At 41.0% G+C, this 13,958-nt stretch overlaps 1 protein-coding gene and 1 non-coding gene across 3 annotated transcripts in view; both read right to left on the reverse strand.

The window, feature by feature from the left end:
- The window catches only part of LOC126298637 (uncharacterized), a 247,974-nt gene that overhangs the window by 29,504 nt on the left and 204,512 nt on the right, over positions 1-13,958 (reverse strand). The window contains exons 15-16 of one of the 2 annotated variants that reach the window (XM_049990048.1): positions 12,763-12,812; positions 12,390-12,501 (exon numbers count right to left, since the gene is read on the reverse strand). In XM_049990048.1, the coding sequence (XP_049846005.1) occupies positions 12,390-12,501; positions 12,763-12,812 (162 nt within the window). Of the gene's footprint in view, positions 1-12,389; positions 12,520-12,762; positions 12,813-13,958 lie in introns of both variants that reach the window. The other variant, XM_049990047.1, reaches the window with a different exon arrangement.
- Trnat-ugu (transfer RNA threonine (anticodon UGU)) lies at positions 5,800-5,874 on the reverse strand. Its single transcript has one exon. It is a non-coding gene; the product is annotated as a tRNA-Thr (tRNA).

The following is a 13,958-nucleotide window of genomic DNA, read 5'->3' on the forward strand; positions in this document are numbered from 1 at the left end:
CCATATTATTTTTTATTACTGGTAACTACCAGACAGGAAAGTTTTCTATCATAATATATCAAATGGCAATATAGAATCTGAAGATAGATAAATATGGCAAAACAGAAAGTTCCTCAAAGATATTAGCCAACATGCACACATGTTGACATTTGGTCTCATGCTCTTCACAACTAGCAGTAGACATCTCCTTTTGACAAAAAGTAATATTTAAAGTTGTGACAGAATATACACTAATATAATAAATATTTAGTGAGTGTTCAGCTACTACTAGAAGTCACATGCACGTTAAATAACACATTATTAGTGTGTCTCTAAAAGAAATTATTTGAGATTCTGGAATGTGGAATTAGAAAACTGTTATTAACAGATAGAAAACTGCTATTAACTGTTACAGCAGCTACTCTACTCATCCAATAATTAGACTTTAACTCTCAACAGGAAAGAAAACGGCAAATTTTCAAAAACACCAGCTTTTACCAGTAATTGACACAATACCTGTTAATCAATATCTGCACATATGAAAACAAAAGAGCACCTATATCAGAGGACCGTATGATTATATACACCCTGGTGAAGGCTCACCAACAAATATCACACTGCACTTTCTCACCAATCGTATGATGCCCACTTCTGGTGGAGCTGCACTGACACTTGCTTCGCGCTGCATGCTGCCCACAAGTTGGACACCCCTGGCATACAGACAGTTCGTAAGAACTTCAAGCTTCCCTAAAAGTATATGACTGTACAGTCCATGTCCTGAGGTGGTCTTCTTAGTGATGGAACCTACAGAATATCTTGTGTACCTCACATTTAAGCTGAGCAATTTAAACCTAGTGTACAGCATTTTAAGATCCTGTTTCTGATTTTTATATGCATCTTCATGTAGTGATTTCACACTTTGGAATATTATAACTGCTATATTCACTGTAGCCACACAGCATAAACCAATGAAGAGGAATAGTTATACACTTTGATGCCTTCACTATAACAACTCTTTTAAATGTTCTCAATCTAGCATTAGATGCTTACTAGAAAAGTACAGCCACCAGGAACTAGGAAGGGATTAAATGTCATCACAGGGGATGTTGACTTCAGAGCCCAATTAAAAAGAAACAAGCCACAGAGCTCACACTGTGCAGCATGGAAAGGTTGGCAGGAGCATCTACATTCACACCAGAAGACACATTTAATTTTATTGTTTTTAAATAGCCAGCCAAATTTGAATCTCACACCACCAACATAAGATGGGAAAACCATCCTAGTTAAGTTCTTAGTATCTTCTGGCAGCTCATGATGTCTAATGCAGACTGATCAAAATGTATGGAAGCTCTGCACCTTGGTACACCCATTCTGAACAAACCCAGAGTTGGGGATGGCTCTGCTGACAAGCTTTCAGGATTCATTATAGGCCATGCTTTATGAAAGAGAGTCCACAGTACACCACTGCACTGAGATGGGTGATAATGGTACGAGGGTGGTTTGAAAAGTTCTCGAAATTACCACAAGAGGTCAGCGCTAGCGCGTCCCACGTAGTGATTTTCCAAAGATGGAAAAAATCAAGATTTGAGCAGTGATTAAGTACTTTGTAAAGAAAGATATGAAAGCACAGGACATTCATGCCAATTTCCAGAGTACATCGGGGGACTCTGCTCCTTCATATTCAACTGTTGCCAAGTGTACAAATGAATTTAAATTTGGTTGGGAGAGTTTAGATGATGATCTGTGCAGTGGTTGGACAAGATATGTCAATACTCCAGAAAACATTGCAAAAGTGCACAAAATGGTCATGGAGGATCAGTGAAAGTGCATGAAATTGCTCACACTTGCCTGGTGTGATCTGACTGGCTATATCACATTTTAACTGAAGAATTAGAAATGAAAAATACTCTGCAAGATGGGTGCCACGACTCTTGACGCTGGATCAAAAACGCCCGCACACGTGCCGTCACCATGGCAAAATTACAGGAACTAAGTTATGAATTGTTGCAACACTCACCTTATTCACCTGATATGGTTCCTTCAGACTTTCATCTCTTCCTGAAACTGAAAATTTTTCTTGGTGGATGAAAATTCACTTCAAACGAAGAACTGATAGCTGGAGTTGACAACTAAATTGCACAGCCTGGAGGAAACTTATTTTCGAGATGGAATTAAGACACTGGAACATTGTTGGGCCAAGGGAATTAATCTACAAGGAGACTACACTGAAAAATAAAAAAAATGTTTCAGTGATGAAATACGTTTTTTTCCATGTGAGTTCAGGCTTTCTCAGTGAATTTCATACATGAAGTCTTCACGGGTTGTCAGCCGAGTAGTGTTGTTGTCTCAAAGCAACGTTTCAATGGAATGTGTCTCCATCATCTTCAGGCAAAGTGTCGGGATATCATCGGTCGCGGACTGATATCTCTGCTGGACCGCTCTCTGCTTCCCGCTGCCAGTCAATCACGTGCCCGCAGAATCGCCCAATGCACCTGGAGCGGCCAGTGGTAGGGGGACGCGTGTGCGAGGTTCGTGTCCTGGCGTTCATCTCTGTCTGCTCTGTCCATGGCCCTCGATGGAGCGGAATGTTCTTCTCTGATTTTCCTGGTTGCAGGCTCCCAGACTCTGGTTGCAGGCTCCCAGGCTGTGCTGAGATGGTAGCCACTGTTGTGGTTGATTAGGTTGTCATGTACTGTATTTCAATGGACTCTTAGATTACTGAGTCGCAAAATCCGTTTGTACTGCATATTTTCTTTGTGTCCTCGAAATCAAGGATAGCTTCTCATCAATACTATGTTCTGCCACAGCAGATTTGTTGGTCTGACCCAAGCATACATGCCTGATGTGTTCATTGTGGTGCTGTGAGATGCATCTCACAATGAACACATCAGGCATGTACGCTTGTGTCAGACCAACAAATCTGCTGTGGTGGAACATAGTATTGACGAGAAGTACACAAAGGAAGTATGCAGTACAAATGGATTTTGGGTCTCAGTAATCAAAGAGTCCATAGAAATATGGTTACACGACAACCTAATCAACTGCGACAGTAGCTACCATCTCAGCACAGCCTGGGAACCTGCAATCAGGAAAATCGTAGAAGAACGTTCCGTTTCACCAAGGGCCACAGATGGAGCTGACAGAGACGGACGACGGGACAAAAACCCTGTGCATGAAACCCCCCCCCCCCCCCCACCGCACCACCACCACCGGCCACTCCAGGCACATTGAGCGATTCCGCAGGTGCGTGATTGGCCGCGGCAGGAAGCAGAGATGGTCCAGCAGAGAACCGTGGAATCCAGGAAAGAAAGTTCTCTATTTTTCTTCCTAAATATCTTTGAGTAACTTTGAACACATCACTGAGGTAATGGAAATGCTATAAGACAAAAGGCACCATTTGCTACAAACAACGTCCTCACCTCAATCAAATGGTATGTTTCATTATTGGAAGCCTCCAACCAACATCAGTGCATCACCTGCATTCTTTCACTTCCAACACACCACAACATATAATAGATGAAATTTATTCTTAGTTGGTAATACGGATAGTTATCAGCTGTATAATGTAATTTGTTCAGGTCCAGGAATTGAACCCAGATTTCCCACTTATCATGAGCAGCTGCTTTACCATCACACTCGAACCTGGATTTTCTGCTTAACAGTTGTGTTAACATTAGGCTATTCAAGCGTGCCTCATGGTCAGACTCAAACTTCCATATGTCATCAACCATGTGTCTACAGTCTGCACTATGCATCCATAATATATATTCCCATACTGGGGAGACAGTTTAATTGAAAGTTGCTTGCCCAGTGTCAGTAGATAAATATAATATTGCTGTGCTTGTGTTGTTAAAAAGTACAATGCAATGATCCTTCAAATATGCATGCATGCTTTGTACTTCACAACATCAAATATGTTTCATGTATTTCAAAGTGGTTGTAGTTGCCCCAATGCTTATTCCTTCTGACATGCATGCATGTCCAAAGGAACATTGTATTGTACTTCTGAGCAACACAGGCACTGCAATATCAAATTTATCCACTGACAGTGGGCAAATGACTTTCAGTTACAATGTCTGCCCTGTACATGAATATACATAATGGATATACCAGTGCAGGTTGCAGACATATGGCTGATGATGTATCGAAAGTCAAGTCTGGCCATGAAGCATGTTCGGATAGCTTAATGGTAAGGTGACTGCTCATGACAAGCAGGAAATCTGGGTTTAACAATTTTCATTGTCATCATTCCATTATACAGTTGTCCTTATCACAACTGTGAATACATTTTACGTATTTCATAAATGGCTGTAATTGCCACAGTGCCTGTCCCTTCCGATATGTATGTATTTCCTAAGAAAAATCAAATTGTACTTCTGAACAACACAGGTACTGCTACATCATACAAAATATGAGGACAGAAGTTGCCACAGAGACATACAGAAAGAAAATTACAGACCAATCTTCCATATGTTGCTGATTACCTATATCTAGGATCCAGAAGTGTCTCACTTTCTTAACAAGAACAACATATATGGAAGAAAACCAGAAAAAAAGGGAGCTGAAAATCAACAACCCAGAGACTCATTAAAGAACTACTGCCTGGTTGCCACCTGTCTTTTCCTTTACTCTGAACTGACTACTGGAGTCTTGAAGTGCAAGTTGAATCTAGAAAAATCGTAAATACTATCTGAAGGAGGAAATATCATATGCTAGTGTGAAGAACAATGAAACATGCAACACTAGCTGATGTGAAGAAAAGAATGGAATAACCTTTCATAAACAAAGATCTATGGGTAACAAATGATAAGGTGGTTAATGTTAGCAAATGATGTGCAGACATAACACAACCCAGACACAAAAAACAAAATAACCATGCAAATTAAAATCAAAACCAGATTAAATCTACTATGAAAGCCACTGTTCTTTTTTAAATTAAAAAAATTGAATTTCATGTCTTGAGGCAAGTAAAGATCTTCCAAATGCAATGTTCATTTATTACACTTATTCTTTATGAGGTCATTAAATTATGACTTTTTCAAACATTGTATTAACGTACAAAGTTCAATACTTACTACTGTTTATATCAATACAGATGTTTTGACCAATTACAGCCTGCATGATAAGGTAATTGTGTTAATGCTCAGTGACAAAGGTTAATACCATCCTCTAACTTGCGGTTTCTGCTATCTAAAACAGTTATTTCATATGCTACTGTTACTGTTTTTTACAAGAACTTAAATCTTATAATAGCTTGCAGTTTCTGCTGTCAAGAACAATTTGGTTTCATAGCTGGGACTATAACATTCTTAGAATTCTTTCAGTATATACAGACATTTATTTATAAGTGTTGATTTTAACTCTGTTCTAAAAGAGCCCAAACAATATGATCTTAGGGATTCTGGTATTTTGTTGTAGCACACTAAGCCATTAATATATGGAGTGGAGCCTTTCACTTTAAATTTGGTTCTCTGCTTGAAATAACTATGCTTATTTCTTATGTTTTACATGTAGTAACCCACTGGTTTCTACACATACTGCCCACAGCAGACATAAGTTGGGGCACTATGGCAACCATAGTGGACACTGACATTCAAACAATGCACCCACAACTACCTGAGATGGCCACAAGGGCCGGCTTGATCACTGACCGATCACTAAATCCACTGTGCACGTGCAGCACTATATCAACATGACCTGACATGGATAAAAGAATACTATGACGGTAGAACTTTTGCTCAGGATAAAACGATAATTAAATCAAGACCTTACACTACCGACAGGCGTTGACATACATCAACGGAGACAGCTGTAAATGTGTGCCCCGACCGGGACTTGAACCCGGGATCTCCTGCTTACATGGCAGACACTCTATCCACCTGAGCCACCAAGGGCATGGAAGATAGTGCGACTGCAGGGACTTACCCCTTGCACGCTCCCTGTAAGACCCACTTAATGTCCACACACTGCATTCGTAGTGCCCCTGCCCATTACACTCATTACTCGCGGCAGACAATCTTACCAAGTCAAAGATGGCATCTGTTCTTTCGGACATGACCGAAAGAATGGATAATATCTTCATATAGTTATGGCTTAACATCAATTAGAGTGGTTAGACTGAATTTATCTTAGCTACACAATGAAGCCATCCAGTTAGATTTGGCACTGTGGCAACTATTAACGCACAGGCAGTCATAGTCACTTATTCCCTGCCTCACCTGGAAGAGTTGCTCATAAAATTGGCTGAAGGCCAATTCTTTTCAAAAATTGACTTAGCCAAATCCTACATTCAGATTCAACTGGCCAAGACATCAAAACAGTTGCTCCTATATGCCTCTATCAGTATCAATGGCTAATGTTTTGGGTTGCTGGAGTGCCTGCAATCTTTCAGTGTGTTTTAGAACAGGTTACGATGGATCTCTTGGTTCAAAAAATGGCTCTGAGCAATATGGGACTCAACTGCTGTGGTCATCAGTCCCCTAGAACTTAGAACTACTTAAACCTAAGTAACCTAAGGACAACAAACACATCCATGCCCGAGGCAGGATTCGAACCTGCGACCGTAGCAGTCACACAGTTCCGGACTGCGTGCCTAGAACCGCGAGACCACCGTGGCCGGCAATGGATCTCTCTCAGTGGATTAAATATATTGATGATACTGCCATGACAGGTGCTACAGAGGATAATCACCCCATAACTTCCTTTCTTTGTTTACTATTCTCAAAGCTGCAGGCCTAGAACGTAATCTCACTAAGTATCATTTTTTCTAGCCTTACATTGATTATTTGGGTCATGAAATTTCCTGACAAGGCATGCACTGCTTGGAACAACATATCATCATCATTATGGCTTTGCCCCAGCCACCTGATCTATGAGAAATTCAGGCATTCTTTGCCACAGTGACACACTATCACAAGTTTATTCCCAGAGCAGCTACTATCACCCATCCCTTCCACCCGTTGCTTTGGAAAAGTGCTCCTGTTGTTTGGTCAGCAGCCTGTGACCTTGCTTTTGTGCAGCTTAAGGATTGTCTTCACTCTGCATTCTATTTTGCAATATTTCAAACCAGCAAGCGTCTGGTCCTGGCCACAGACACACCTTTCCTAACGCACAGGCAGTCATAGTCACTTACCTCTGTCTCACCTGGCAGAGTTGCTCATAAAATTGGCTGAAGGCCAATTCTTTTTGAAAATTGACTTAGTCAAATCCTACATTCAGATTCAACTGGCCAAGGCATCAAAACAGTCTGTCCCCATTCAGATGGCTCCACATGGTCTATTGCTTTTGCATCAAAAGCATTCAACTTGGCTCAGCAACATTATTCTCAATTGTAAAAAGAAACTCTTGCTACTGTCCATGTCTCAAAAAAAATTTCATGTGTTTTTGTATAGCGCAAAATTTAATTACTGACCATAAGCCCTTGGTTTTCTTGTTTAGCCTATTGCATCCTTACTAGACAAAGCCAATCATCATCCTCAGTGTTGGGCTCTGTTCTTGTCCCAGTACAACCCATGTCACAATATGCTAATGCAGATACTCTGTACCAGCTATCCATAGGTCCTGACCTCTCGTTTGATAAGGAGAAACTACTTTGTTTTCAACTGAATAGAGAGGCGAGGTGGATGGCTTCACTATCGCCAGATCCTGTATTGCCTCTGCTGTGGCAGCGAATCTGGTGCTCCAGCAGGCCATGCACACAATGCAACATGGTTGGCCCAACTGTCTGTTCTGCAAGCCATCAGAACTGCTTTGAACTTTTATGCACTGCACCACTGCCTCTCCCTCTTGGACAGGGATATTCACAGTCAACAGAAGGTATTACACCCTGTGTTGTGGTTCCAGTGGCTCTGTAGCAGGAGGTCCTCTGCTTATTACATCAGTCACTGGGGGATCTCTTGCATTAAACTGTTGATGTTCCGCCATTTGTTTTGGCTGTGCATCGATTGGGAGGCGTAACACCTTGTCGTGGCATGCTACACTCTTTATTTGCCATGGTCGGACCCTACACAGCCTTGGGAAAGAGTCCACACTGATTTCGCTGGTCCTTTTTTGGACACTTGCTGATTATTGGCAATTAATGCTTTCTTTCATTTTCCTTATGTCATTTATTGTCCATCTGTGACAGCAGATGTAACTGTCAAGTCCGTGTCAAAGATATTCTCCACAGAAGGCTTACCTTGCACCCTGGTTTTGAACAATGGACTTTCGTACACACAATGGCATTTGTTATGTCACAGTGCCTCCCTTGCATCTGCAGTTGACCAGTGAGGTGTAGTGGCTTGCAAGAATGTTTCAAACACAGGTGTGCAAGTACATAGAAGATTTCCCAGCTAAGGAGGCTCTCACACTAAATAAATCTCCTACAGAACAATCCCAACTGGAGCCAAGAGTCCCACCTAGCTTCTGTACAGCCATCAGCCACAGACACTGCCCAACTTCTTGCTGCTGGGCAGCTTCCACTATTGTCACTGGTTTTGTCAACATTCACACCGAGCACCCCAGTCTGGGCCAGGATGTTTGGACAGTGTCCTCATTGGATCCCTGCAATTGTACTCAGCCAGCATGGTCCCTGTGTCTTTATGATTTGCAACAAAGATCAACACATAGCATGCCAGGGAACCAATTGCATCCCAGAATGGGCACAGGACCCCCTCCTCAGGCTGTGGACCAAATGCCTTACTCTTCATTGGCCCTGGCCACTCCACAGGTTTAGCAGACCTAGTAGTCGTTGTTGTCATCCCCCCCCCCCCCCCCCCCCCCCCGGGTTTACTTCCTACAACTGTTGCTAGCACCTCCCACTGGGCCGAGCAGGTGCCACTGTCAGCAGAGAGGGAAGCCAGGTCTCCATTACCAGAGCCACTGTCACAGGTTCTGACCTCTGGTCACCTTGGAGTCTGCGAGTGGTGAGGGTGCCCTTATTCCACTCACTTTAATCTGTGTGGGCCCAGTCCAGTTGGCACAGGACCCTCTTGTGCCTTGGGCTCCTGCTCCCTTCATCACCACAGGCATCTTGTCAGTCATAACATCACGGACAATGGTGCTGCGTTTTTCTCCCCGCAAGAAAGGAGGAGTGTAGTAACCCACAGGTTACTATACCTACCACCCACAACAGATGTAAGTCGGGCCACTACGGCAAGTGTAGTGCCCACCAATATTCCAAGGGTATGTCAACAACTACCTGAGGCAGCCTCAGGGGGTAGCCTGGTCCCCAACTGTCGTCACCACATCTGCCATGTGTGTGTGCATCACATCAACCTGACGTGGATAGTGTCTTTATAACAGCATGCATGAGCCTTTGGGCCCCAACTTATTAAATGCGTTTAAGATGTGTGAACTACTTTCATTGTGTTCTTGCTGATGTCAATCCATGACCCAATAAACTGTGTCCCTTTTATGACCAAGTTTTTCCTTGTGTTTTGGCTAGAACAGTAGAAGGGATTCTCATAAAGCTTTAATTATCACCTCATAATATTAAGACAGATACAAAGCTCACTCCTACCATAGTAATACAAGTATATATGCCAACTAGCTCCGCAGATAACGACGAGATTGATGAAATGTATGATGAGATAAAATAAATTATTCAGATAGTGAATGGAGACGAAAATTTAATAGTTATGGGTGACTGGAATTTGATAGTAGGAAAAGGGAGAGAAGGAAATGTGGTAGGTGAATATGGATTGGGGGGGGGGGGAGGGGGGGGGGAATGAAAGAGGAAGCCGCCTGGTAGAATTTTGCACAGAGCATACCTTAATCATAGCTAACACTTGGATCAAAAATCATAAAAGAAAGTTGTATACATGGAAGAAGCCTGGAGATACTGACAGATTTCAGATAGATTATATAATGGTAAGACAGAGATTCAGGACTTTTCCAGGGGCAGATGTGGACTCTGACCACAATCTATTGGTTATGAACTGTAGATTAAAACTGAAGAAACTGCAAAAAGGTGGGAATTTGAGGAGATGGGACCTGGATAAACTGACTAAACCAGAGGTTATAGAGAGCTTCAGGGAGAGCCTTAGGGAATGATTCACAAGAATGGGGGAAAGAATTACAGTAGAAGAAGAATGGATAGCTTTGAGACATGAAATAGTGAAGGTACCAGAGGATCAAGTAGGTAAAAAGACGAGGGCTAATAGAAATCCTTGGGTAACAGAAGAGATATTGAATTTGATTAATGAAAGGAGAAAATATAGAAATGCAGTAAATGAAGCAGACGAAAAGGGATACAAACATCTCAAAAATGAGACTGACAGGAAGTGCAAAATGGCTAAGCAGGGATGTCTAGAGGACAAATGCAATAGGTGTAGACACTGCCTACAGGAAAATTAAAGAGACCTTTGGAGAAAAGAGAACCACTTGCATGAATAGCAAGAGCTCAGATGGAAACCCAGTTCTTAGCAAAGAAGGAAAAGCACAAAGGTGGAAGCAGTATATAGAGGGTCTATAGAAGGGAGATGTTCTTCAACACAATATTATAGAAATGGAAGAGAATGTAGATGAAGATGAAATGGGAGATATGATACTGCGTGAAGAGTTTGACAGAGCACTGAAAGATCTTAGTCGAAACAAGTACTCAGGAGTAGACAATATTCCATTAGAACCACTGACAGCCTTGGGAGAGACAGGCCTAACAAAACTCTACCATCTGGCGAGCAAGATGTATGAGACAGGCGAAACACCCTCAGACTTCAAGAAGAATGTAATTATTCCAATCCCAAAGAAAGCAGGTGTGGACAGATGTGAAAATTACTGAACTATCAGTTTAATAAGCCACTGCTGCAAAAGAGTAACGAGAATTCTTTACAGACGAATGGAAAAACTGGTAGAAGCCGACCTTGGGGAAGATCAGTTTGGATTCCGTAGAAATGTTGGAACACGTGAGGCAATACTGACCCTACAACTTATCTTAGAAAATAGATTAAGGAAAAGCAAACCTATGTTTCTAGCATTTGTAGACTTAGGGAAAACTTTTGACAATGTTGACTGGAATACTCTCTTTCAAATTCTGAAGGTGGCAGGGGTAAAATGCAGGGAGCGAAAGGCTATTACAATTTCTACAGGAACCAGATGGCAGTTACAAGAGTCGAGGGGTATGAAAGGGAAGCAGTGGTTGGGAAGAGAGTGAGACAGGATTGTAGCTTCTCCCTGATGTTATTCAATCTGTATATTGAGCAAACAGTAAAGCAAACAAAAGAAAAATTTGGAGTAGGAGTTAAAATCCATGGAGAAGAAATAAAGATGCTGAGGTTCTGTCAGAGACAGCAAAGGACCTAGAAGAGCAGCTGAACGGAATGAACATGGTCTTGAAAGGAGGATATAAGATGAACATCAACAAAAGCAAAACGAGAATAATGGAATGTAATTGAATTAAATCGGGTGATGCTGCGGGAATTAGATTAGGAAATGAGACGCTTAAAGTACTAAATGAGTATTGCTATTTGGGGAGCAAAATAACTGATGATGGTCGAAGTAGAGAGGATATAAAATGTAGACTGCCAATGGCAACGAAAGCATTTCTGAAGAAGAGAAATTTGTTAACATCGTGTACAGATTTATGTGCCAGGAAGTCCTTTCTGAAATTATATGAATGGAGTGTAGCTATGTATGGAAGTGAAACATGGACGATAAATAGTTTGGACAAGAAGAGAATAGAAGTTTTCGAAATGTGGTGCTACAGAAGAATGCTGAAGATTACATGGGTAGATCACATAACTAATGAGGAGGTATTGAATAGAATTGGAGAGAAGAGAAATTTGTGGCACAACTTGACTAGAAGAAGGGATCGGTTTGTAGGGCATATTCTGAGGCATCAAGGTATCACCAATTTAGTATTGGAGGGCAGTGTGGAGGGTAAAAATCGCAGAGGGAGGCCAAGAGATGAACAGATTCAGAAAGATGTAGGTTGTAGTACGTACTGGGAGATGAAGAACATTGCACAGGATAGAGTAGCATGAAGAGCCGAATCAAACCAGTCTCTGCACTGAAAACCACTACAACAACAAAAATATTAAGGTAACAAAATTTATTTATTTATTTTTTCCGGACATATCTGCACCTCTGGTACACATTTTAATCATGTGCAGTACCATAGCACACCACTAGATGAGTTACAAGAAAATGGATCAGCACATTAATAAATTGAAATATCATATAGCAATTCATTTTTGGCAGCAACAAATATGTTTCAGCAGTGTCAGGCCAATACAAATACTTCTTTAGGATTATCACTTTGTTCCAAGTAGTATATATTACTTTAATATCAAACATTACTGCACTTATGAAACTTCAGGTATCTTACATACATAATTAATGCTTAGCAATTAAAAACTGTGTGATCTTGGTGGGTGAATTTGCAAAGCTATTAAACCTTACTTTCAAGAAACATTTTCTGTCATACTTGGTACCTTTCTGTAAATTGTGGTACATCAACAACAGCCTGCACTTCCATATCTTCAGCTTTTTCTTCCTGTGCATCCCTCGTAGGTCTTACATCTGCGTCATCTGGTTTTGCTGCACCTTCAAATTCAATATTTGCTGCAAAGATTACATTACTTAAACACACACACACACACACTAGAGAGAGAGAGAGAGAGAGAGAGAGAGAGAGAGAATGCTAGTTGCAATATTTGACTAACATAGATTTATTAAGATCATAACTTTAAATTGAAATGCTTCCAGATTGTATGTAACAAACCAAAATTATAACAAAGAAGTGAAACAAGCACAACTTACTACCCCAATACATATTACACAATGAAAACTATGAACAATTTTTACCTGGGACTGGTTCATCATAGGTGATTGGCACCTGAAGTGATTTTTCTTCCCTGTCACAAAGAAATGAGTGTTAACAAAATACCACACTGGTTGATGATATAATAATACAGAGAACTTAACTGAAACATTGAATCTGAAGGAGACCTGGAATTGAGGCTTAGACGAAAATTTTCAATAGGAACTGCTCTATCATATGATCCACCCATGCATGTCTCATAAATCATAGCATGAAACTGCTCTGCTTCTCTCCTAGTTTCCCAAACTCTACATGACACCGGCTAATTTCCGCATCATTGAATAACACAGAAAGAAGGACATTGTCACAGCTTGTTTAATATCTTTTTTTATATGTTAATTGGTTCATTATGATTAGTGTTTTACTTTACTTTTTAATATATCATTTCTCACTAGGATTTTTTTTTTTATATCGGCTCTTTCATGTGAAAACTGTGTGTGTGTGTAAATAATTAATTTTTTTGAGCTAAGCCTATATGAACTCCTAGTTGGGCATGTACTAAAATGAGACTCAAGACAAAAGCAACAGAGTGGAACTTATACTGAATCTCTACCTTTAGAAAGCAAATTGAGAGTTTTAATATATTATCTACACTAAGGTTATTAGAGACTGAGCACTAGCTCAATTGGAGAAAGATGGGAGAAGAACCATTGGGGCTTCACCTTAAGTGATATACAGAAATAACGTTGTTGTTGTTGTTGTTGTTGTCTTCAGTCCTGAGACTGGTTTGATGCAGCTCTCCATGCTACTCTATCCTGTGCAAGCTCCTTCATCTCCCAGTACTTATTGCAACCTACATCCTTCTGACTTACTGCAACCTACATCCTTCTGAATCTGCTTAGTGTATTCATCTCTTGGTCTCCCTCTATGATTTTTACCCTCCACGCTGCCCTCCAATGCTAAATTTGTGATCCCTTGATGCCTCAGAACATGTCCTACCAACCGGTCCCTTCTTCTTGTCAAGTTGTGCCACAAACTGCTCTTCTCCCCAATTCTATTCAATACCTCCTCATTAGTTATGTTATCTACCCATATAATCTTCAGCATTCTTCTGTAGCACCACATTTCGAAAGCTTCTATTCTCTTCTTGTCCAAACTATTTATCATCCATGTTTCACTTCCATACATGGCTACACTCCATACAAATACTTTCAGAAACGACTTCCTGACACTTAAAGCT

This window comes from Schistocerca gregaria, chromosome X, assembly GCF_023897955.1.
Source record: "Schistocerca gregaria isolate iqSchGreg1 chromosome X, iqSchGreg1.2, whole genome shotgun sequence".
In the NCBI taxonomy this organism is placed as follows: Eukaryota; Metazoa; Arthropoda; class Insecta; order Orthoptera; family Acrididae; genus Schistocerca; species Schistocerca gregaria.